Source organism: Xenopus laevis, chromosome 2S (genome assembly GCF_017654675.1).
Source record: "Xenopus laevis strain J_2021 chromosome 2S, Xenopus_laevis_v10.1, whole genome shotgun sequence".
Lineage (NCBI taxonomy): Eukaryota > Metazoa > Chordata > Amphibia > Anura > Pipidae > Xenopus > Xenopus laevis.
Window position 1 is genome coordinate 79,132,240 of NC_054374.1, and position 23,564 is coordinate 79,155,803.

Genomic DNA, 23,564 nt, shown 5'->3' on the forward strand with positions numbered 1-23,564 from the left:
TCATGCACTAGTATCATATATAAAGCAGCTTTACCCACAATAATTTAAATGCTGATCATAAACCTGTAGCTGATGAAAGGCAGAGGCTTTTGACTGAAGCAGTAATACAGCCTATTTATTTCTTTGACACACGTACAAATTGCCTATGATTTACAGAATAAATGGATACATTAATATAATGGTCAAGTTGTCTGCTTTCATGCCTACCCAATGTGTTGATGAAATGGCAAAGGATAACTGAATGAACCATTTAGCATTATTAAATCAACCATCCAGAGGTATTCCCAGCAGTTTGATCAACTGTTACTAGTAATAAACACTTCCCAGCTGTGAGGAAATGTAGTTAGGGAAATGTTTAATGAAGTGGCTATTTTTCAAAGCAGATCAGTGTGTCAGTTCATCAGGAAAATATTTGACTGTGAGCAGTCAAACTACATTCTGGTCTATGTATTGTTAGAGCTCAGGGCTAAAAGAGTGCTCCAACCATAAGTTCTTAATGAAAGAAAGTGCAATTCTAAGCAACTTCTAACATAAATTAAAGAAGTAAACTGTAAATCATTGAGGACGTGCCCCAGTGATTGTAATTAGTGATGGGCGAATCTGGCCCATTTCACTTTGGCAAAAATTTGCAGAATGGTGAAAAATTCGCCAAATGCATTGAAGTCTATAGGTTACAACTTTTTTTGACGTGGGCCAATTTATTTCACCCATTGTAGTCTACATTGCAAATTTTGTAATCTCTTACCTGATTCCACAAGCCGATGTTCTTGTTAGCAAAAAATTGCATCAGCATGGGGTTCTTCCCAGTGAACAGAGCGATCTTCTTCCTGCATCTTCTTCTTTTTGCAGAGGACCTCTCTGTAGTGCTTAAGAAGAAGTACCCCAAATTGGTGTAGTTTTCTGCTAACAGGAGCACCAGCCTGAGGTATCATGTAAGTGATTATAATTATTGGGGGAGGCCTAACATTTGGATAAACAAAGTCTGTTTTCAGTGAAAATTATAGGGTATATTTACAAATAATTTTATAACTATAGAACATTTTTTAATAAGTATATTGGAAAATTCCAATAATTGCATTTTCCCTCATTATGCAAGTCCCCGTTCAGTAACTGGGCTTATGGTTATTGTATTTATATTTATTATTATCAGTTTTGTTAAGTCACTCATAAGTGACTTGAACTGAATGCACTGCTGTAACCAGTGGCTGAAGCAAATGGAATTACTGCTATAGATCCTTAGCCACAAGGCTAAGGAGATACTGCAAATGGAGTTACTGCTATAGAGCCTTGGCCCCAGTATAAAACTGTCCCCCAATACTATACTATCTAGTGGAATGCACTTCTACTGTTTTTTTAAAAACTGATTATAATGTAACCAAAAGGAGTTCCTGCAGTACAGTGATCTTGCAGTGTGACCATTATGCTATGACTTTTATTTATAATCAGCTGGTTAAAAGACATTTATTCTAATGCTTCCTAAAAGCAAGTTCCACTCAACTGTGTATGTTGTTTTTGATTCCTCTACAGTGTGCATCGTGTGCTTTCCAGCTCCCTGAAAGGAATGTGAGTGATTTTATTCCACTGAAAAATTTGAGCAATATTATTCTATCTGGCTCTTTACTTAACAGTCATTTACTTGTGGAAGTCCCAGGACTTTGGAAAAAGAAGGGCATGTTCTGAAGTAAATCTTGTTATACAATGCATTTCCCAGATCTATTGATTTGCTGTACAGGGCAGCAGTATACATTTATGAAGTGGCTAGGAGCCAGAACAATAGAACTTGAATATATAGCCTTAGGATACGTTTTTTTTTTTAATATTCAGTATAATTTAGAGAATTTCAGTAAAATCTAATTCAGCATTTGTTGATAAATTAAGCAGAATATTAAACCTAAGATTTGGATCATAAGGGAGGAGGAGAAAGTGAAAATGTAGCCTGCAAACCACTCCCAGGTCTGGTTATCTTCCATTCAAATTTGGATCAGAAGGGAGGAAGAGGAAGTGAGACGGTAACCTGCAATCCAGTTCAAAATCTGGTAGAATTGCATCTTTGAAAGGACAAGGAAAGTTAAACTAAAGAATTTGGCTAGAAATGTTGTACATTATGTTTTGGGCTTCTGTACCAGCCCCAGGCAACTCCAGCCCTTTAGCAGTAAAGATCTGTGTCTCCAAAGATGCCCCAGAAACTACCCATCTTCTTTTCTGATGATTCACTGCATATGCTCCGTGCTGCTGTCAATTACTGAGCTTAGGGACCCACTCACAATATACAACACACATAGAATATAAATGTCATAGTATAAGGTTAATTAGTAATTAATATGTATAATTACTACATGGCAGCACGAAACCCAGTGCAACTTGCATCAGCCTTGTAACATCAGCTTATATTACATCTGCTTGTTAATTTGCAATGACCCCTAAGATTAGCTTCTCAGAACCCACTGAGCATGTGAGTGTCACAGACACTTTTCAAGATGGTGACCCCCTGTGACAAGTTTGAAGTCCTGGATCATTGCTACTATTGAGAAGCTGAAACTTTAGGCTGGTGCAATAAGTTCATTATATAAAACATGGCATTTTTAGCACTAATCATTTTTAGGGTTTAGTTCCCCTTTAACAGATTTGTAAGCTGATAATAAGCCCCATGCAGAGTAATTTTTTGGGGTGTTCCAGGTACTGCTAAAATAAATAGGATGCGTTCCAAGTGCAGAAATACAATGTAAAATGTTTACCGTATATACTCGCGTATAAGCCGAGATTTTCAGCACCCAAAATGTGCTTGAAAATCCTACCTCGGCTTATACGCGGGTCAGCGCGGTGAGAGGCAGTAAGAGAGTAACCCTCCTCCGTCCCACCAACAAACCCACCCCAGTACCTGCTACTCTTTGCCTTCAGTCTCCCCTTACTCTCAACTACCGGTACTTCCTGTTTCTCTCAGCCGCGCCTGCGCACAAGCCGCAATTCCCTTCGGGCAGAGCTAAAACTACTCCTCCCGGCATGCCTTTCTCTGGCATACGGGAGATGTTACGGTACGTAACGAAGACGCAGATTGGAGGCGGAAGTCAGCGGTGCTGAGGTGCGAGGTCTGGGGGAGGGAACGACCGGGAGCTGCGGTGAGCAAAACGATCGGTTTGGGACGGGACACTGCGGGCGTAGAGATTTGGAAGCGATTAGGTAAGGCGACTCAGTTAACTACAATTCCCACAATCCTCTGCTGTCAGTACAACGCTGGGGGTTGCAGTTAGAGGCTTCGAGTGGTTAAAAGAGCTCAGGGCAGAGCCTCTTTGTACTGGTAACATCACGCCTGCTATTAGCACCTGTATTTTATTTATATATGTGGCTCAGCTATTGAGTGGATCTGTTGGGATGTTTGTTCCCTTTGTTATGAGGTGGGTACGACTAGCTGCTGCCAGGCCAATCAAAGTGCGGAGGAATGAGGCCAATAGTCTCTTGTTTTTATGAATTAATGTTTTAAGCATCATGGCTTGATTTTTAACATTAAACCGACTGTTTGATATTTCTGAGACTTTTCTGAGTTGTGTCTAGGCTTATACGCGAGTCAATACGTTTTTCTGGGTTTCATAGGTAAAATTAGGTACCTCGGCTTATACGCGGGTCGGCTTATACACGAGTATATACGGTATGTATAAAAACTATATATATATATATATATATATATATATATATATATATATATATATATATATATATATATATATATATATATATATATATATATATATGGGCAAATTTATTCGCCAGGTGTGAATTCCTGTGATTCGCCACCGGCGAATATATTTGCGAAACCTACGCGAAAATTTGCCAGGGAAAAAAACAGATGCCGGCGCCGTTTCGTGAATTTTCCGGCGAATCAAAATGCCCCAAATTTCACCCATCACTATATATATTTATATGTATAATCGATGCAGGGATCAGCACACTCTAGTAAAGGTGAATTAAAGTGTTTTTTATTTGTAACACAGCATCCTTGATAAAGCAGCAGCAGTATTCTTTGAAGTGTGGCAAAGTTGCAATAGGGGCCATTTATATGAAAAAAATGGTTTACTTATATAAAGCAGTGTTTTACAAATGAGCTAGTATATGTAATATATTTTTACAGAGACCTAGAATTTTCCCCATTAATTGAAATACTGCACTTACAGTGACTTGAGAATGAACTCATTCTAGTATAAGACTAATAAACCCTCCTGTTATATGAATAGGGCTTGGGTTAAACATACCTCTGCCTATTGTTTTAATCACAATAGCAACAGGAAAACTTGTCCATGTTTGGGTCTTGTGAGGTCAATAATTAGATTACCATTTCTACAGATGCCCATTGCACAGATGCTTCTGTTTTTCTTTACACTAATAATCCAATTATCAACCTCTCCATAACCAAACGTGAAGAAGCTTGACTCAAAATGCTTTCACAGCAATTAGTTGTAGGTTTTGCTGGTCTCTGCCTGCACATTTTTGCAGGCTGAGAGATCTACTCCATGCCCTTGCTCTAATCATCTAAGCCACAAATAAAGGATGTTGGTCTGGTACAGAATTGTATATAGTGACGATGTGAGACACTGTAAGGAGATCATCTATATTTGCGTAACAAGAAAAACCAAAAATAACTTCTTAGATAAGGAATGAAAGGTTTCATGCTATAAATAGCTATGCTGCTGAATTAAGGGTAGGGAAGAGTGTCAGAAATAAAACAACAGTGACTCTGTGCCAGGTGTGCTGACGTGCTCTTAAGAACAAATCATACACTAGGATACAGGCACAGGCAGGCAGTTTATCAGTTCTCTAAATTTAGGGTCATTTCCTCATTCATATCCCCTAAGGTAAACTGTTCTAAAAATGCTCTAGACGTCTCCCAGTAGCACGTTATTAATGACTGATGAATACATTGGATCTGCAGCAAAGACAAATCAGTCAGTCGTTTAACAAATGATCTGATTTCATTAGAGGAGATCATGTCTGAACAGGAGAGATAAAGTTCCCCTCTAAATTAGAGCAGGCAGCATTGCTTTGACAGACTGTATACGTGACTTATTCATATGAAGAAAGCAACTCATACCTACACTAGCTACACTGTACTTGGAAAAATAATTCCCTCTCTGTCTTCTAACAGGTCACAATGGGACCTCCTGGCCCCAGGGTAAGTGTCTGAGATATATATGTGTGTGTGTAGCTATTATAATGTTTATATGTTTGTATTAGTGAACATGTATCATAGGCTATTTACCTTCTGGGGGTTAATTTATGCCTGCAGTCCTAAACTGTTGTTGCTCAAAAATGAACACAGTCACTACATGTACAGATGTAGGTGCACAAACTCCCTGCCCTCATGCATTTGTGCCATGTGGTATTGCACTGGCCCACTCTGTTCTGGAGAATCACTCTAAAGAATCCTTTTGAAGCAGGGGAACCTGAAGCTAGTGCCAATGTAGTGGTAATTCCAGTGCTCTCACTCCAGGCTGCGTCAATATGCACACCGTTTTTATGTCATTTTAATGTTAAGCACCAGAAAGGGAGTGTTCCTCACTCCTAAAATGTAAATGTAATTGTGTCCAATGTCTCAAAATGCACAACTATGCACATTTTTTACACATTGGGCATATTGATCATGCACTAACCTGAATTGGCTTTAGTTGTACATGCAACTGTCCCAAAGGATCTCACTAATCGAGCCAACTGAACTAAATTGAGACCAAGTTGGAGTGTGCAGTAAATTTGGTCCAACCTCCTTAGATTTATGGCCAATCGTCTATATTACTTACAGAAAGTATTTTGATGTCAATTACTTGGACTGTTTTTTTTTTTTTACTATCCTCCTAGAAAAGCTATTAATAGCATGGATCAGAAAATAGTAATCTTAACATAAAAAATAGCTTTAGACAATAATGCTTCATATAAAATATAAAGGTTAAAATATCTGCACCAGTTGGCATAATAATTAGATGAATGTTTCAGCAATGGGACTTTGAGATCCCATCTAGCAAAGGTTTACATGCAGGTCTTTATTCTGAGTGCTTTTTCATCCTCAGGCATTCTGCTACTGCATCTTATAAATTATTTATTCAGTTGCGAAAAATCACATCCAAATCAATCAGGTTTCCCCCTTTAAATATTATTTTAATATTTGTCTATAATAAAAAAGACATTCGTAGTATAAATCTTCATGTCATCATTATCATACCGAAGACAAAAGTGTTAGTGCTTTTATAGAATGGTAAAAGAGAAACAGCACATATTTAACATTAAAAAGCTGTACAAGTATGTATGCAAAGTAAATCCCTAAATACAATCCATGAAAAATCTGTCAGGAGCAGGTATTGGAATGAACAATAGGCACACATTCAAAATACTCTAACAAAGGCACACTGCTGTTCTAAAATGGTGATTCCATCACCATTGAGTAGAGTATTCATTAAAATGTTATTATAGCTTAAAATATTTGTCCTTTATATTTATCTAATGAAAATATTAAAACATAAATACATACTTATTTCCCTCTTGTCTTATTCTAAGAAGGTGATGCAGATGTTGCTTTACAGTTGCAGCTGTAGACTTGTGTAGTCTTCTGTTTTGGGGCCCATTGTGTGAAGACAAAGGAAAAAAGCAGCAGGCACTCACAGATCCCATGGACAGGCAAAGTAAAGGAACGGCAGACTTTATTTAGACGAATAAGAGATATACGCAAAGCCTTACGCCTTTTGTGCACTTGGGCACTTAATTAAAGGTTGAATATAGTTTGAAGAGGAGCATAGCATCACTGACAGGGGGTAAACCTTGGGGAGGCTGGAGCAGACCTGGGATGTGGAGTGGGTGGGTGGGCATTCATCAAGGGACATAGGAGAGGTTAAGTTACTAGCTGGGGAGTTAGAATGTAACCAGTTGTAATGGTTTTCTATGGGTATAAAGCAAAAGAAACAACTTTCCAAAGCTGATTGTTGCTGCCATAGAAAGCAGCAGTTCTCAGCTTTTCTCACTGAACACTAATACAGAAAATAAAATAAGAGATCTACACAAAGCCTTACGCCAGGGGCGTAACTATAGAGGAAGCAGACCCTGCGGTTGCAGGGGGCCCAGGAGTGTAGGGGGCCCAGTGAGACCCTAATTAATTAGCAATTTTAATATATCTTGGTAAAATAGGCCAACTTATAAATATTTTGGGGCCCTAAATTGAATTTGCTATGGGGCCCAGTAACAACTAGTTACGCCACTGCCTTACGCCTTTTATGCACTTGGGTTAATCATAGGCTGACCATAGTTTGAAGAGGGGCTCAGCATCACTGACAGGAGGTAGACCTTGGGGAGGCTGGGACACACCCAGGGATGTTGGGGAGGTTAGTCTACTAACTGGGGAGTTAAAATGTGAGCAGTTGTAATGGTTTTCCATGGGCATAACCACAAAAGAAACAACCTCCAAGGCTGCTTGTTGTTGGTTGCTTTCCTTACTGAACACTAAGGGGCACATTTACTAAGCTCGAGTGAAGGATTCAAAGTAAAAAAAATGTTGAATTTCGAAGGGTTTTTTTTTGGCTTCTTCGACCATTGAATTGGCTACTTCGACCTTCAACTACGACTTTGAATCAAACGATTCGAACTAAAAATCGTTCAACGATTCGACCATTTGATACTCTAAGTACTGTCTCTTTAAAAAAAACTTTTACTACCTACTTAGGCACTTTAAACCTACCAAGCATCAATGTTAGCCTATTGGGACCTTCCCCATAAGCTTTCTAAGCTTTTTTTGATCGAAGGAAAATCCTTCGATCGATGGATTAAAATCCTTCGAAGTCGAAGGATTTTACTTCGATGGTCGAATGTCGAGGGTTAATTAACCCTCAATATTCGACCCTTAGTAAATGTACCCCTAAAACAGAAAATAAAATGTAAGAAATATTTTTTTGTAATAGCTTATTAAAACATAATTGTAGAATAGGGATGTTAAAAAGGGATAGAGAATAAAGACACATCTTGCAGCAGAACCTCTGCGCTGAATGGTATCTTTCCCATTTTTTCTGATTTGAAACTATTTTGCCGTGGATGGCAGCAAGGGAAATAGATACCTAATTGTATTCCTAAGGCAGGTATTTATACAAGTTTTACATTATTATACATTCCCTCTGCAAATATATCACTAGCTGCAGCTATCTTTAGACTGATTTTCTTAAATTGTTTAAATCAATGATTCTTTAATCAAATTATTATGTCTGAGCTCAACAAGACAGACAAGCAAACTTCACTAATCTGTATCTGGACTTTTAGATGCATGGCTAGGAGGGATAGTTCCAGCCATTGAGCCTTAGGAATGTTATCTATGAGTCACTGGATTTCAGGATATAAAAGATGTAAATTAGTTCATGCAGCAAAGGATAAAACAAGGTTGAATAGTATGAATAATATTCTGCCGTGGTAACACTTTCATTTCTCTGGTCTGTTTGGTTAATGTAACATTGATTTTTTTTTTAAAATGTATTAATAACTTTCCGCTCACTTAAAGTACTCCCAGTGATCACTGTTATATCAGCTTTTGATTAATATGCAACCAATATAGTCAACCAAATAGCACATTAAAAATATAAAAATACAACATACTGCAGACGTCACTGGGTAATGGGGGTTATTTTGTAGGGAGAACGTACTAGTAGGTGCCAATGGAAGGGTCACTAATATAGTATAGCCTAGGGATGCAATAAGAATAGAAACTAGTTTTATAAGTGAAACCCACCACAACAAAACAAATATCGTGGATGGATTTATTGTTATGTCTGTATGAGTTTCGTTACTTGTCTACCCTACAACAAAATTCTGGTAATTCCCTCTACAGCTATCTACAGGGAGATGGGTTTCACATTCCATGGACAACTATTATTGGAAAATCATCTGACATTGTGTGCTCATTACCTTGATGACGTACTGTAGGGGCAATTTTATATATCACCATTCTCAAGAATTCATCTTCTGATGTTACTGGACTACTACTTCCAGCATGCTTTTATTTCAGATTATGCAAGAAACTGTAGTCCATAAACATCAGAATAAACGAAATCCATATGATTCTATGTAATTAATATGGTGGTTACATTTTTCATTAATAAAGTTAATGATCATTAATTTATGTTTTAGGGTTTGAAAGGGGAGAGAGGACAGTCTGGAACTTATGGAGCAAAAGGGGAAAGAGGAGAGAGGGTAAGAGTTATTCAACCCTTCATGCATCTGATTTACATTACTGCCTATTTAAATTACATGTGAGATAAAGATATGCGGCGGAGGAAATATTTGCAAAACAGTTTTGAAAATTGCGAATTAAAATTGCTGTCATTGTGATTTTTGTGCACACAGTGGCCCCACTCACACAAACAGCCATCTCATTTGTGAAAAATTGTTCGCAATGCAAATTCGCAAAAAAATGCGTTCAGGTAAAAACATGGGCAATACAACCATTTGCAAATAAATATGCGATGCAACAATTAGCAGGGAACATTTACTGGTCGAATGTTCAAAAGCAAATGTCTTATTGGTTGCTATGAGTTACTGTCCCTGGGCACACTTTAAGTGCCTTTTATTACATATGGAGGCATATCAGCTGTGAAATGTAATTGGTTTGACTTCATACATGGGTGGGTTGGTCTGCCAATGCAGTCAAACTAAGACAAACTGACTGATGAAATTTAATTACATGGTCTGCAATTAGCATCCGTACTTGGTACATCTGTCACTTGTAGATTAAGTGCAATACACAGGGGCAGATTTATCAAACTGTGAGTTTAGAGCTTAATAAATAAAAACTCACCCATGTTCTGATCATTGCTATGGGATTTGTAGAATTGTTTTTATAAATGGGTGAAAGTTAGAACTCCCCATTTGATACGGTTCTACAAATCTACAGAAATACAGTTCTAAAAATCTCATAAGAACGAACCTCAGTGAGTTTTTATTTATTAAGCTCTAAACGAACATTTTGATAAAAATTATAATGGGCTCAAGTTTCGCAACTATATTATAGGATTGGCTGGCGGCAGACGCAAAATTTTGGTAATCTTCAAACCCAGTTACCCTAGATATACAGCAATTAATTAAACTCATAAAACACCACACAGAACAATAACAATACAAATAACTATAACAAAACTGTGCTGCTCTCTGTTTTTCCAATGATAGGGGGCAGACTGTGTTCAGACTTCTGCTCAAGGACCATTACAGGTAAATGTTCTTCCAAGCAAACTCCCTCTGCAAGCATATTACGCAGTACCAACTTTTATATTTGGGTTAAACTATTTTTAAGGAGGTTTGCCCTTCTTTCTTCCTTAGTAAATGCAGAAACCACCACCTGGGAAGAACCAAATTCATCAGGCACAAATATTTATAGTATATACATAAACTTTTCTGCCTATTTTTACAGTGTGCTGAGGGCACAAAGGGAGAGAAAGGAGAACGCGGGCAAGAGGTAAGCCTAAAAAAATTCTATTTCTTAAAGTGACACTTTTTTTTTTATTTCATTGATTTCCATTACCTTTTCTATATTAATTTACCAATGAGCACGTCGTCACAAGTATTTTTTGGGAGTCATCTTGACTTATGGTCTCCCTCACCCAGTCACCCACAGTAACATTCAACCAAAGTCCTCTGATATGTTCAAAGCAGGGAAGCAGGGACCACAGCAGAAGAGAGGGCTGAGGCGTGGCCAAAATGCACTTGGAACCTATCCAAAATGTGCCGGCATCTCTCTCAATGAATTGTGCATACTGCTCCTAGTTGGAATATGCAGTAAAAATAGAAGTGAAGTTCTCTTCTGATATCCCACAAAAATAGAATAGATGCTCATCATTAAGGAGGTTATTTATCAAATGTCGAATTTTAGAGTTATGTGCATTTTTTTTAACTCTAATAAACTCAAATGTATTCACAACTCAAATGGGAGGTTATTTATGAAACGACTTGAACATCTAACGTTCGATCGAATAGGAACGACCCTGAAAATTTGAATCGAAGTCAAATCGAGTTTTCCTCAGAAAAAAAAACACAAATGTCAGAAAGGCTCTTAACATCTTCAAATGGTTCAACTGACCTCTGCCATTGACTTCTACGTGAACTTGGCAGGTTTTAGTTGGCAAAGTATCGAATAATAGTTTCTAGGTTTGAGGTGTGATAAATCTCATATTGGAATTGGAATTCGAGTCGGTAGTTTTGACCAAAAAAAAACTATTTGAAAAATTGAAATTTACCATTCGAACTTTAGTAAATCTGCCCCGATTTCTGATAATAATCTGCTATTTCACATTTTTGTGGGCAAAATAATTATAGAGTGTTACACAATGTAGTGTATGGATGTCTAGGACATGCTTGGGGGCCTTCAAAATCATTTTTGGCCCAAGGTTCTCTGTTAGGACACCGATGCTCTAGATAAACAACAATACATTGAAACAAGATGTCGCCCTTAAGTTCTTAAGGTCACAATCTGACCTGAATGAGTATATGGAAGGGAAAAGTAAATAAGAGAAACCTAACTACTGTTTTTACAGCCAGACATGCCCATCAACTCTCCAGCAAGAGAAAGTATTAGTGAAAAGTAGATCTTTTATCAGATAATGGGCCAGATTACATTCAGTTGGAAAACGGTTTATCACGTGAAAATTCATGGACAGGATTCAATTTGGTATTCAGAAAAACTTATCTCATGAAAACTCTATTGAAGTCTATGGAAAAAAAATAAAATTTTTCTCCTCTAAATGAATCTCACTTGATAAACCATGCGATAATTTTTTCTCACTATACTGAATCTAGCCCAAAGGTTTATCACATGAAAAATCATGGACAAGGTTCACTTTGAGATGCATTCCAGTTCAGAAAGACTTGTCTCACTGTTTATCACATGAAAACTCTATTGAAGTCTATGGGAAAAAACTGGAAGTGAATCAGGAGATTTTTTTTTCTCCTCAAATTGAATCTGGTCTATGAGTTTTCACCTAGTAAACCATGAGATAACTTTTTCATACTAAATTGAATCTGGCCCAAAGTACTGTAGGATAACTCTTCAAACTCTTTTTATAAAATTGATGGGGCATAAAACTTTTTTTTGACTTTTGTTGAAAGCAAACATCTTGTACAACCTTTTAGTTAACTTTTAGTACTTTATAGAATATGCAAATTCTAAGAAAATTTTTAATTGACCTTCATTTTTTTTATAGTTTTAGAATTATTTGCCTTCTTTTTCTGACTGTCAAACTTCAAATTGGGGGTCACAGAACCCATCTAAAAATAAAATGCTCTGTAAGGCTACATGTTTATTGTTATTGCTACTTTTTATTGCCCATCTTTCTATTCAGGCCCCCTCCTATTCATACTCCAGTCTTTTATTCAACCAAATGAGTCCAAGTGACCCAATGAACCTAGCAACCAGATTGCTGGAGCTGCTGCATAAAAAGATAAAAACCACAAATAATAAAAAATAAAAACCAAATACAAATTGTCTCATAATATCACTCTCACATCATACTAAAAGTTTATGTAAGGGCAAATAACCCCTTTAAGTGGAATAACCATTTTAATGTTTGTATCCAATTGTAACAATATGGCTAGCATATAAATTGTTTAAAATTGCTTTCTTAGCCCATTGCATATATTTTAAAAACTCATTTGCATTTAGCAAACTGCAGAATCCAGAAGTGAATTGCTGGCATAGTGGTAAAACATGTATCTAATAATAATGTACTGTTTAATAAAATGGTACTGCCATCTTATGCCCTCTCCCCTGCTGGATGTTATGATATTCTATAAATTGCTAGTGTACCTGTTCGACAAGATGAAATTAATTTGTTTGAATAATTGCTTCAGAGTTTTGCTTGTTGCACATTAATGGAATGGAAATGTCCTCTATATCACAATAAACATTACTAAAAGCATCAAAATATGACATTTTATCTAGGGTGTAAAAATTTCCACAAAGGTCTCAGGGAAAATACCTGAATAGAATGGAAAAGTGACTTGAATTTCCCAGACAATTATCACTACTCACATTTCATTTTCAGTATGCACACAGTAGGCCCATGTTATCAAAACTTGTTTTTTTCTCATTATTTTAAAAATAAAAATTCAACTCCCATCCACAATTTGGCTTAATTTACTAAAATATGTGAATGAAAATTGAATGTGCTGGTAAATTCGAATTATGCAACAATTCAAATCGTGTGACTTTTTCAAATTGTCGCCGTAAACCAGCATCAAACAGCCCAAAACCCTTTAACATCATGAAGGCAAAAAAAATCTTTTAATTGTTAAAGGGACATCTGCCATTGACTTTTACATGACTCGACATATTTTAGCTGAAGTCTTTTCTGATTTGGATTTTTAACAGCTTTGGAGCATAATAAAGCTTGAAAAATTCGAGATTTTTTTCCATCTAAAATTTTAAATTTTTCCGCTTAAAAACGCGACCAGAAAAATTCAAGGCTTATTAAATAGGCCACTTACATGTTGTAATAATATAACTAAAATAGTTGTATGAATGGAATACCAAATACTCCACGTAATGTGTCAGAAGAGAAAACTTTTCTCCTAATTCAGTATTTGGCAAAATACTAAGAGGCTGATTTATTATCAACATTCAAATTATTACTGCACTAAACTTTCTTGCGCTAAAACTCAGAAAACTGAATTTGAATTTTGAACTCTAAAAATTTGAGCTGGTTTCCTTATGGAAATGGATGAGTAAAATACAGATTTTCTGTAGTTGGGTTTTTTCCCTCCACATTTTTATACAATCATATTTTTTATGTTCAAGTTTTCATAAATCAGCACACAATTCAGTTAAGTTTGAGGTAGGTTTTTGAGTTGAATTACATTTTTGTTAAAGTGTTAAAATGTAATAATTCAAATACATATATAGATAAATAACCTCAAAGCCTTAATATGCATTTTAAATGTTGAACAAATGACAAAAATAGGTATACACCCATCTATTGTACAGTGCTCTGGAATGTGTTTTATAAAAATGTGATAATAACAATAATATAATTTTACGTGAGCCAATGCAATCTCTATCCAAAAGCTGTTTTTGCATAATGAAAGAAAATGTAATTCTAAGCAACATTGCAACATACTTAAATTAAATATTTCAGTGGTTATTTGTAAATGTAATTTCTGTTGAAACCAGTATTTTATCTCTTTTATAATTTCTTGCACTTGCTCTTAATTCTTACTGCATTCCCTTCTGTATTGTTTCTGCCAGCAGGTCAGAGAACAGAAAGTGACCAACAGACACTTCTTTCGATAACAAATACATTTGCAAACAACATTAAATCAATTTAATTTTTTTAAACAAAAGTATACTGGGATTACATTTTATTTCATAATGCAAAAACAGATACTTCACCATAAGCATTTATACTGTTCAATGCCTTTCCACAGGGGCCTAGAGGATATGAAGGGACATCAGGTCAAGATGGAGAAAAAGTAAGTATCTGTGCGTAGAATAGATATTGCGTGTGCCATGGTACTGAATGGGGATCAGTCTCAAATTGTTTACAGTATGACAGATGTACATGTAAACACGCCAGAATCACCACATCCCATAAATTGCTTTTGTAGGGACAAAAAGGTGAAACGGGAGACCTTGGAATAAAAGGATCAGCCGGATCACCAGGAAGAGATGTAAGCCTCAAAAGCATAGGCATTTCTTTACCTGACATCTGCCTCAAGCCTCCTTTCTCTGTTACCTCTCTCACTTTATAATCTACAGCACAATAGCCAATGACCTTAGATAGACTTGTATAACACTCTCTTGCAGGGAAGACCTGGAGAAATCTGTGTGATGGGACCTAAAGGTCAAAAGGTGAGTGTGAGAATAAGTGTGTGTTTGTTGTGTTTTCCATTGTGAAATTAATTCATTGTTGTTAAAACAGCACTGCCATAACCTACCCATTGGTTGTCAGTGGGTATAGAAAGTTGTGATACAAAAAAGTAAGTTATACAGTCAGTGTAAGTAATGGGGCCTCATAACCAGCAAATACAAACATAAGTGTATATATATATATATTGTGTGGCTGAACTCATTTATAACTGCTCAGTCTTATGTTACTGTACTTGTTTTTTCAGGGAGAGATTGGCATTGTTGGCCCAGAAGGTCTTGCAGGAGAACCAGGTCCTCCAGGAAAACCAGGACCTCCAGGAATTGGGCTACCAGGAAAACCTGTAAGAACAAATATGTTGCTAAGTTTTGAACCACGATATTCTCTATTTATAACCATGTATAGATTCTCCTATATATCTTCCTAGCATTTACTTAATCTCAATTGCTCTTTTCTTATCTAAAGTGCTAACCCATGTTAATTATATATATAAACACTATAGGTTACTTTTTTATCATATCTTATCATACTGGGAAATGATTGCCATCTACATTTAATTTTCCTCACCCTGCCCCCTTGTAGATATTTCTTTGTTATCCCTGTAGATATTTACCAGTAGGTCTGATACCATATATTTTGTTTTCTTAGGGTGATCCTGGTGGCCCACCTGGCCCTTCTGGGGTAAAGGTATGCTGTCTTTTTTTTTTTTAAAGGTTAATTTTTATTGAATTTTAACAACAGAAAATTAGAAAGAAGGAAAGCAAGTTAGAAAGGAAAAAAGGTATACTGTCTTTAATTTGTTTTTAATCTGGAAACATTTTTAACACACTTGGGGGATTGTAAAAAAATGCACAAATATGCACAATATGAATATTATTTATTTAAAAAAGTGTGCTGTGTGTAATTAAAATTCACAATGTAATAGCAGTCTAATTAAGAATTTACATTTAAAATGCCTTTTTTTCTGATGCATTTAAATTTGTTCAGATACTAATCGTAGCTTTCAAAATGGAAAATTCAAAACCTTTATGCCCTGCACTATGTAAACATTAATTAAAGTTATTAGAAAAGTGTCATATACCCTTTACTCTTGCTAGGGTTTGTAGTTGTGCTACTAGCAATAGTAGCAGCTCTGTAGACCCAACTTTGTACTGATAAATTAATTACATATACAATTGCATATACAATGTTGGTAGAATTTCAGTTCCAGTTAATGCTCTCTTTATATTAAATTAGCTGTCTGTTATAACTCTCTCAGTTGGTTTTCAGTCATTAGAAAGTGTGAGCTGTGCTTGAGTAAAGGATATAAAAATACAATAGGGTGTTCAATGATAGGATAAAGGTGGCTTTAGGACCATGGTAAATTTTCATATAACTAGGTTAAAGTTTCATATAACTAGGTTAAGGAGGAAAGGGTGTTGCATGTACACTTGCATTACAAAAAAATGGCTATCGTGGTTTTGATAAGAAATACAAAACTGTAATTTTTGCTCAATTGTTTTTTCTTTATTACATTTTATGGTGCTTCATTCTGAAGAGCATTGTTTTGCAAGTGGCTTTTTGGTTAACTGGATGTGCAGTTAGTTTGTCCAACACCACTCTGCATATACATAGGACTGTGCTGAGAGCTATACTGACAGAGCAACCTGTGTCCAAGATGTGTGAATTCTACAGCCCTATACGCCTAAGCCCAATACTGCTTGTAGGTAGGCAATGATAGAAATCTGTGATTGACCCAATACTCTTTCCTAGTTACATCACATAATTGTCACTTTGTAGTTACTGTGTTGAAGGCATGGAGCAAATTAGTGAAAATCCTGAGCACTTTATGCAAATGTACTTATAGGGTCAATATATCCTCAACATTGACTCAGGAATACTTAAGCTTGTATAGTTTTATGGCATTTCTCTGTTCATATTATAATAAAGACTGTGGAGCTGTTTTTACACTAGATAATCTCCTTTACATGCCTGTTGGGCAAGCCACAAAGTTACACCCCATTCTGGTTTAAGGGTTACTAGAACAATAGGAAGGCTATTGGAGGTGAAAGGAAGGTTGGGGTAGATGGTGACATTTTAAATAAGACTCAAACTACAGGCTTAGACAGTAACACCAAACTAGTGGAAAAAGTCAATATTATTTTTTAAAATTTCCATTGGACAAATACAAAGGGAAATTAAAGTTATAGGTTATTGAGTCTTTACATTTGCTTGGAACCATATAAGCTTTTACTATAACCTGGTCCGAATTCCAAAGTAATATGCAGATAGTTCCACACAATTATCTTTGATGAATCAATGTCAGTTATAAAAACTATTAGAGCAAAACGATACAGTAGGGCACTAATAATTTATGCTGACATTTCCTACATATTTGAGACCTTTGTGAATGTAAGCTCATTGTTACTAAGTACGTCTTATATATATTTCTCACACAGTTAATGGAAATAAAGGGCATCAGCCTGATATCAATGCTACAGAGTTAGCTTACTTGATTTTAAATAGGTCCTAGAATACAAGGAGCAAAACAAAGACACAGCAGGTAAAACACATACATACAAATGTGAAATATTTACTCTTTGGAATAAAAGTGACAGTTTAAAACATCAATGTTAACTTCATCTAAAAAGCAGTGGAATATAAACCCACTAAGGGTAAAGCTGACAATACCATTTTATAATGTAAGCCACCGATTGCCATACCACAGATGAGAAAATCCACCCATTATTTTTTTATTCCTTTCTGTTTATCCTATCCAGGGTGCTGCAGGAACTCCTGGAAGAGATGGTGCTGTGGGAAAACCGGTAAGTTGTTTGTCTAAGCAGATCAGTCAATGAAAAAAAACAAAAAAAAAGACAATGATATAGGCCCCTTTAAACAACCTTGGTCAGAGGGTCTTTATACACAGCTATGAAGAGCTATTTTTAAACCAATAAAATAAAGTGTAGCCATAAATATTACATATTCATGGCCTGCCACTATAGCTCTTCAGGAACAGCTACAGGCATTGTTAAATAAAAACAAAATATTCAATGTTCTATGGATAATTAAGGAATTACAAAATACACTGTAATAATAGTAATGAATAAAATATATGTATTTTTATTATATATCACCAGAGCCTGAACTAGGGGTAGGCACATGCCAAGGGCTCAAAAACATTGGGGATATTTTAGTTCTTCTGAAAGCCTACCTCTAGTTCAGGGTCCTGGAGTATTGATGGTTAAATTGTTTGCAGTGATGGGAGGGGCATCTAGGCTTATAGTCACTCTGCCGATCGCACACTCTACATGGCAGTGTTATACATTTACCTCAAATCTGAAGCCTGATCAATGTACAACATATAAATAATATACATAAATATAATATTATCAAAATAAAACAAAAAAAATGTCCTTTTATTTCCATTCAGGGTAAACCAGGCATCCCAGGACTCAAAGGAGAAAAGGTAAACTGGTAAATGATTGTTGTATGGAACGGTGTGCAGTTTTGTGTTATCTGTGCTTCACAAATGATGTGTTACAGCCAAGCAGTGGCACACTGGATAAGAAACTTGTCTATAAACACTGAACTAAAATAATGTAACTCAGAAGCAAAAAGATTCAAAAGATGTCTGATTTAGCAATTGTTTTGTTCTTCTTTTTCTGCAGTTTTAGTTTATTTTGATCCAGTCGTGTTTTATAGCTGTTTTTGTACACTAGCAGTTCTATTCTGTTTTTAAAATAGGCAAAGATACACAAGTTTTTGAAAGTGAACTTACCAAAAATCTGATTTGTTTGAAAGATTATGCCTAACATAAAGCATTTAGTAAAAGCAAATGCAAACACAGAAATGTTATTTGGTATAGTGCTTGTAGGATTTGGATAGACACTGATAATCAGTCAGTTTGTTTAGTTAAGAACTCTCTAGTTGGCTTAATCCTCAAATTATGCATTTGGTACATGCCTATGAAAAAGCAGCAATGGAAAATAGAGGTCCAGGTATTGCAATAATAATAACTATAGGGACTTTTTTGATTGCTCTGCTTGCGGTGGTGACCAAAGTGCCACTACCCTATGTGAGTCACTCTCTCTGGAAAGAATGGGAAGCAAATTATGGCAGGTAGTGACGTTCTGATTACTTTGTATGTGCCCTTCTATTTGGATATTATGATATTATTTAAGATATTATGCTATTATTGTTATATTTTGCATTTAACAAATACACATTGTGATGTTTTTTAAAAAGCTAAAAATATGCATAACGTAATCACATTTTCAATGATAACATACTTGTTTTCTTTCTTTTCAATTATATTTATTGGTAATAATCAGTAACAAAATATTGACTTACATTAAAGTCTGTCAGTTTACAAAATAAAAGAAAAGGATTATTGCATATCAAAAAAAAAAAATTAATTTAAAATTAAATCATCCTCTCCATCAACAAAATGAACAAAACATTAACACTGTAAATGGACAAAATTAACACACCATTAATTAATCTTTGGAACAGCAATGGGTGTGTAAAAGAGAGTTTTCATCAGAACTATAAGCTTTTCAATAATAGCTTTATCATCAGACTCCAGAAAGTTAGGGAGACCAATGTTTCAAGACATTTTCTCTAAATCCAATGTTCCCATACCTAAAACCTATTGCTCCATCCAAGCAGAGAGACCTAAGATAGGATAAAATTACTTTTAAATCTGGGGAGTTTTCCTGAATTCAATACAAAAAAAATAGATTTACGGGTAGCTGCAATGACAAGATGTATAAAATGTTTATATTTATTCCAATATTTCATCCTAGGAGTGAAAAAAATACAAATTCAGGAGATAACTTAAGGTCATTGTTCAGTTTTTCATTTAGAAAATTATATAACATAATTGCTTTTGCTTTGTTTTGCAAATATGCTCTTCAGCCCTGTTCCAGCTTATTGCCAACCACATTTGGGTAGACTTGATTTGTATGGTGGCATGGGTTATTTGCTGCTGAGTTTGAAATTGGTGGTTTGATGAACATGTTCAGCCAATCACAGGCTGCATCACTAACTTAGTTCTTAGCTCTTATTTTCAATCAGTTGCATATTTAAAGCTTGAGAGCGAAGTTTGTTTGCATGATGGAAATGTATAAAACAAAAACCGGGTCTCCATTTTTCAGCGAGTAAAGATTTGAAGCAATCATGTGTATAGAATTGTTTTGCTACTGGCTTACCTTTCTGTTTACAAGAAGAAAAAAGATCTGTTTCTGACTTACTATATTTAGCCTCAGGAACTTGCTGTACCAAAAATGTAATTGATGACGGTCACAGTGTTTTGCAGTGGATGACTTCAATAATCTTAATGCAGCACTTATTTACCTGTAAGGACAACAACAAATACACAAATTATTTTATATCACTTAATGCCATTTTCTAGCAGAAATCATTTACACCCCTTTATATTTTGTGCATGTAAGTGGGGAAGAGTCATTCTGAATGCCCAGCACTTTTGGCAAAGCCTTATGATAATCAGTAATCAAAGCCATGTAATTCACCTTCCTAGTGGACCTGTAAGCTGATGTAATTAATACACTGTCACTATTACAGGGGAATCCATGTGAGTCATGTCCATCTGTGCCTGCTGATGGAACAAACGTGATCAATAGTCCAGGCCACAAAGGACAGAAAGGAGAAATGGGGATCCCAGGAAATGGGGAGCCTGGGAAATCAGTAAGTACATATTCATAGGGAATTTAATGGAACGGGCAATAACAGAAAAAATAAAAGGACTCATTTACGACTGTGAGCATAGTAAGTAACAAGCAAGCATAGTAAGTAACAAGCATTTTTCCCCACAGTAAGTGGCACATTATGCTTTAAAATTAGTTATTTGCACTTCTGTATAGTTACGATTGGTGCCGATCAGTTCTTCCTGTTTTTCAAATCAGGTGCTGCTGTGTCTATTGACACAGGGTTCCCACAATGCCCTGTATCAATTGTCGCATCAAAGAAATAGGACATTCATGTCACTCACAGAGCATACACCAGAAATTATGACATATTAGAAAATATTCAGCACAACTGTACCTGATGTTTGCATGCAAATTTACATTAATTATGGAGGGGCGGGGCCGTGACATGGAGGGGCTATGACGCAGCGATCATCGATTTCCCGATCACCGTGTCAATCATGGGGAATCCTGCCTGGTTTTCCTTATTTGGAAAACCGGACACGAAGTTTTGACTCGGGCAGCCCTTCGAAATACTGGGCTGTCCGGGTCAAAACCAGACAGGCGGCAACCCTAACCCAGAATGATGCTGCATTTCTGGGGAAAATGCAGCATTGTGGGGAAAAAAATGGCGATTGCTGTGAAAATTGCACTTTCCTCACTGCACTTGCAGATATAAATGAGCCTTCAAGTCTAATCTAACGCAGAGCTACTGTGGGCCACACCTATGGAGACTGCAGCAGTAGAAGTCCAACCCCTGCTCCTGCTTGGGGCCTTTTTCAAGGTTAAATAATAGAAAGGGAAATATACTATTTATACCATGTGATAATTATAAATGTGGTACTATTATTTAATAATAATAATAACTCGTTTATCTAGAAAATAAATGTAGCACCTTTCTTTTCCCCTCTACTAGCTTATCCTTCCACTAATTTGTGTCTCTCTTTATTTTTTTAGGGAATCAAAGGTGAACCAGGCATAAAAGGTGAACAGGTATACTTGCCCTTTGTAAAATGGGGAAACAATCTTTTTTTACTCATAGGAAATTGTTGCTGTAGTCAGCCCTGAAAAGTTCTGTAATGACATGTTCAAAAAAATATGGACAGAGCATTCCCCACAGACAGAAACAAATGTTTCTAATTCACTTGATTAGTGAATTGATAGTTTAACTGACCACCAAACAGATCTCTAGATAGGTCATGTTCCTGTCTCTTGCAACCTGTCAGGTACTAGGGGCTCTTTGGGGTTTACAATGTTTTCAGTTACGAAACCATGGTTCGTGATTCACAGTGGACCGTGGTTAATTTTCACTTAAACAAGGAAAATTGGTATTGAAACTGTAGAAGAAAAGTGGTGTTCAATAACATGATTAGTCTGCCATGCTTCCACCAAAAAATTGTTAGAAATAACTTTATTAAATAAGCTGAAAGGTATTATTTCTAAACACAGACCATGAACACAGTGGTGTTACTACCTCAGATGGCGGCACCCAAATGGTTTTCAGGGAGGCAAAAAGTCGCTCCTGTTAACTTAAAGAGGCAAAATTTCATTTGGCCCTCATTATGCCACTCAAATGCTAAAAAGGTAGGTGCAGTAGAATGATGGGTGTTGCCGCCTCAGGGTTGCAGTGAGGGCAGAATGACCCCTCCATGAGAGGCATACTATGCGATCCTCTTCCAGAGTCTTCTTTCTTCAAATTTCCCAGGGCAAACGTATGCGCAGTTGAATGAAATAGCCGACTTTTCAGTTAAAGTTCGGCTTTTCATTCTACTGCGCATGTGCAGCACGCAAAGGAAAAAGGAAGACGGAAGAGGATCGCTCCATGGTGCTCACTGGTATAACCCTGGGGCTGGTGCAGTTTTTTGCTGAAAGGAGCAACGATCCGGGGTTTCATGTAAGTCAATAAAATCATCTGGGGGTGCCTAACATACACCCCCAAGTGTATGAAGCCTTTCCTTCTCCTTTAAAGAGATGACAAAAAGATGTTATTTGGTTTCCAGTTCTAATGCAAATTTTGCAACATAATTTCTAATAAAATAAAGCCCTTTGGGCACAGAGATACTAAATCTCTCACATAATAGTAGTACTTTTGGATAAAACACAAACTGCCATTTTACATGTACATTATAACCCACTTTTATGTTTGATTCCAGGGTATCCCAGGTGCAAATGGTATAAATGGGGAAAAGGTAAGTTGTTAGAGCAATGGTGAGCAAACTTAATAGGACTGCATAGCTGTTCATCTTTACTACTTACAGTATACTGTTGTTCCATTCACACAACCAGAATAGCCGTATAGATCATATTAATGTATTTCTTGTGTATATTGTTTTTGCCACAGCTTTGTGCATAAATACAAGGGAGAAAAAAGACTTTCTTATGGTTTTCTCAGACAATTCTAAACTAGCTTTTAGCTCATCCAGCAAAATACAATAATGACATCTTATGTTGTGTATACTGTAAAGGGACCAGAATTCTATATGCTGTTAGATCTAAATTGTCAACTCTTAGATTATTTCTTAAGGTTTGCACTCGAAAACTCTCACGCATCTATAAACACCATCTATATTTGTAATGTGTGTCAACACAAAGTTGTGAAATGTTTTGCATATTCAAATGTTCTCTACATTTAAAATACTAAAATTGGCAGCTCAATGTTGAATATCAATGAAGCTATAAATATTGAACAGCTTTACTCTGTTCTTTTTGTATCTAGATAGCATGCACATTAATTTATTGCCAGCAGTGTTATAGACAGGCCTGACTTGACGTGTCAGATTTTATAAATATTTACACTTGTATCCCTACAATGGTCTTGAGTAAATATTCAGTATGTGTTTGATAAATGTAAGCACAGGTTCCCACGTGAATTGCAACTTTAAAAGGTTTGGTGAAAAACTGGAACAATACCATATGACAAAATAATCTTAGTTCAACTCTCTGCTCAAAAGTGTAGCAGGATCTGGTGCAAAATAACCATATATGTGCTCCATTATTTTTAATCCAACTTGCAGCTTTG

At 36.1% G+C, this 23,564-nt stretch overlaps 1 protein-coding gene across 5 annotated transcripts in view; it reads left to right on the forward strand.

Annotated features, from left to right (window-relative positions):
- The window catches only part of LOC108709583 (collagen alpha-1(XVI) chain), an 83,897-nt gene that overhangs the window by 23,245 nt on the left and 37,088 nt on the right, over positions 1-23,564 (forward strand). For 4 of the 5 annotated variants that reach the window (XM_041584023.1, XM_041584025.1, XM_018249568.2 and 1 more), the window contains exons 10-24: positions 1,528-1,563; positions 5,135-5,161; positions 9,139-9,201; positions 10,174-10,215; positions 10,415-10,459; positions 14,419-14,463; positions 14,599-14,661; positions 14,798-14,842; positions 15,106-15,201; positions 15,507-15,545; positions 17,618-17,662; positions 18,271-18,306; positions 20,424-20,546; positions 21,503-21,538; positions 22,699-22,734. In XM_041584023.1, the coding sequence (XP_041439957.1) occupies positions 1,528-1,563; positions 5,135-5,161; positions 9,139-9,201; positions 10,174-10,215; positions 10,415-10,459; positions 14,419-14,463; positions 14,599-14,661; positions 14,798-14,842; positions 15,106-15,201; positions 15,507-15,545; positions 17,618-17,662; positions 18,271-18,306; positions 20,424-20,546; positions 21,503-21,538; positions 22,699-22,734 (777 nt within the window). The remainder of the gene's footprint in view (positions 1-1,527; positions 1,564-5,134; positions 5,162-9,138; positions 9,202-10,173; positions 10,216-10,414; positions 10,460-14,418; positions 14,464-14,598; positions 14,662-14,797; positions 14,843-15,105; positions 15,202-15,506; positions 15,546-17,617; positions 17,663-18,270; positions 18,307-20,423; positions 20,547-21,502; positions 21,539-22,698; positions 22,735-23,564) is intronic. The other variant, XM_041584024.1, reaches the window with a different exon arrangement.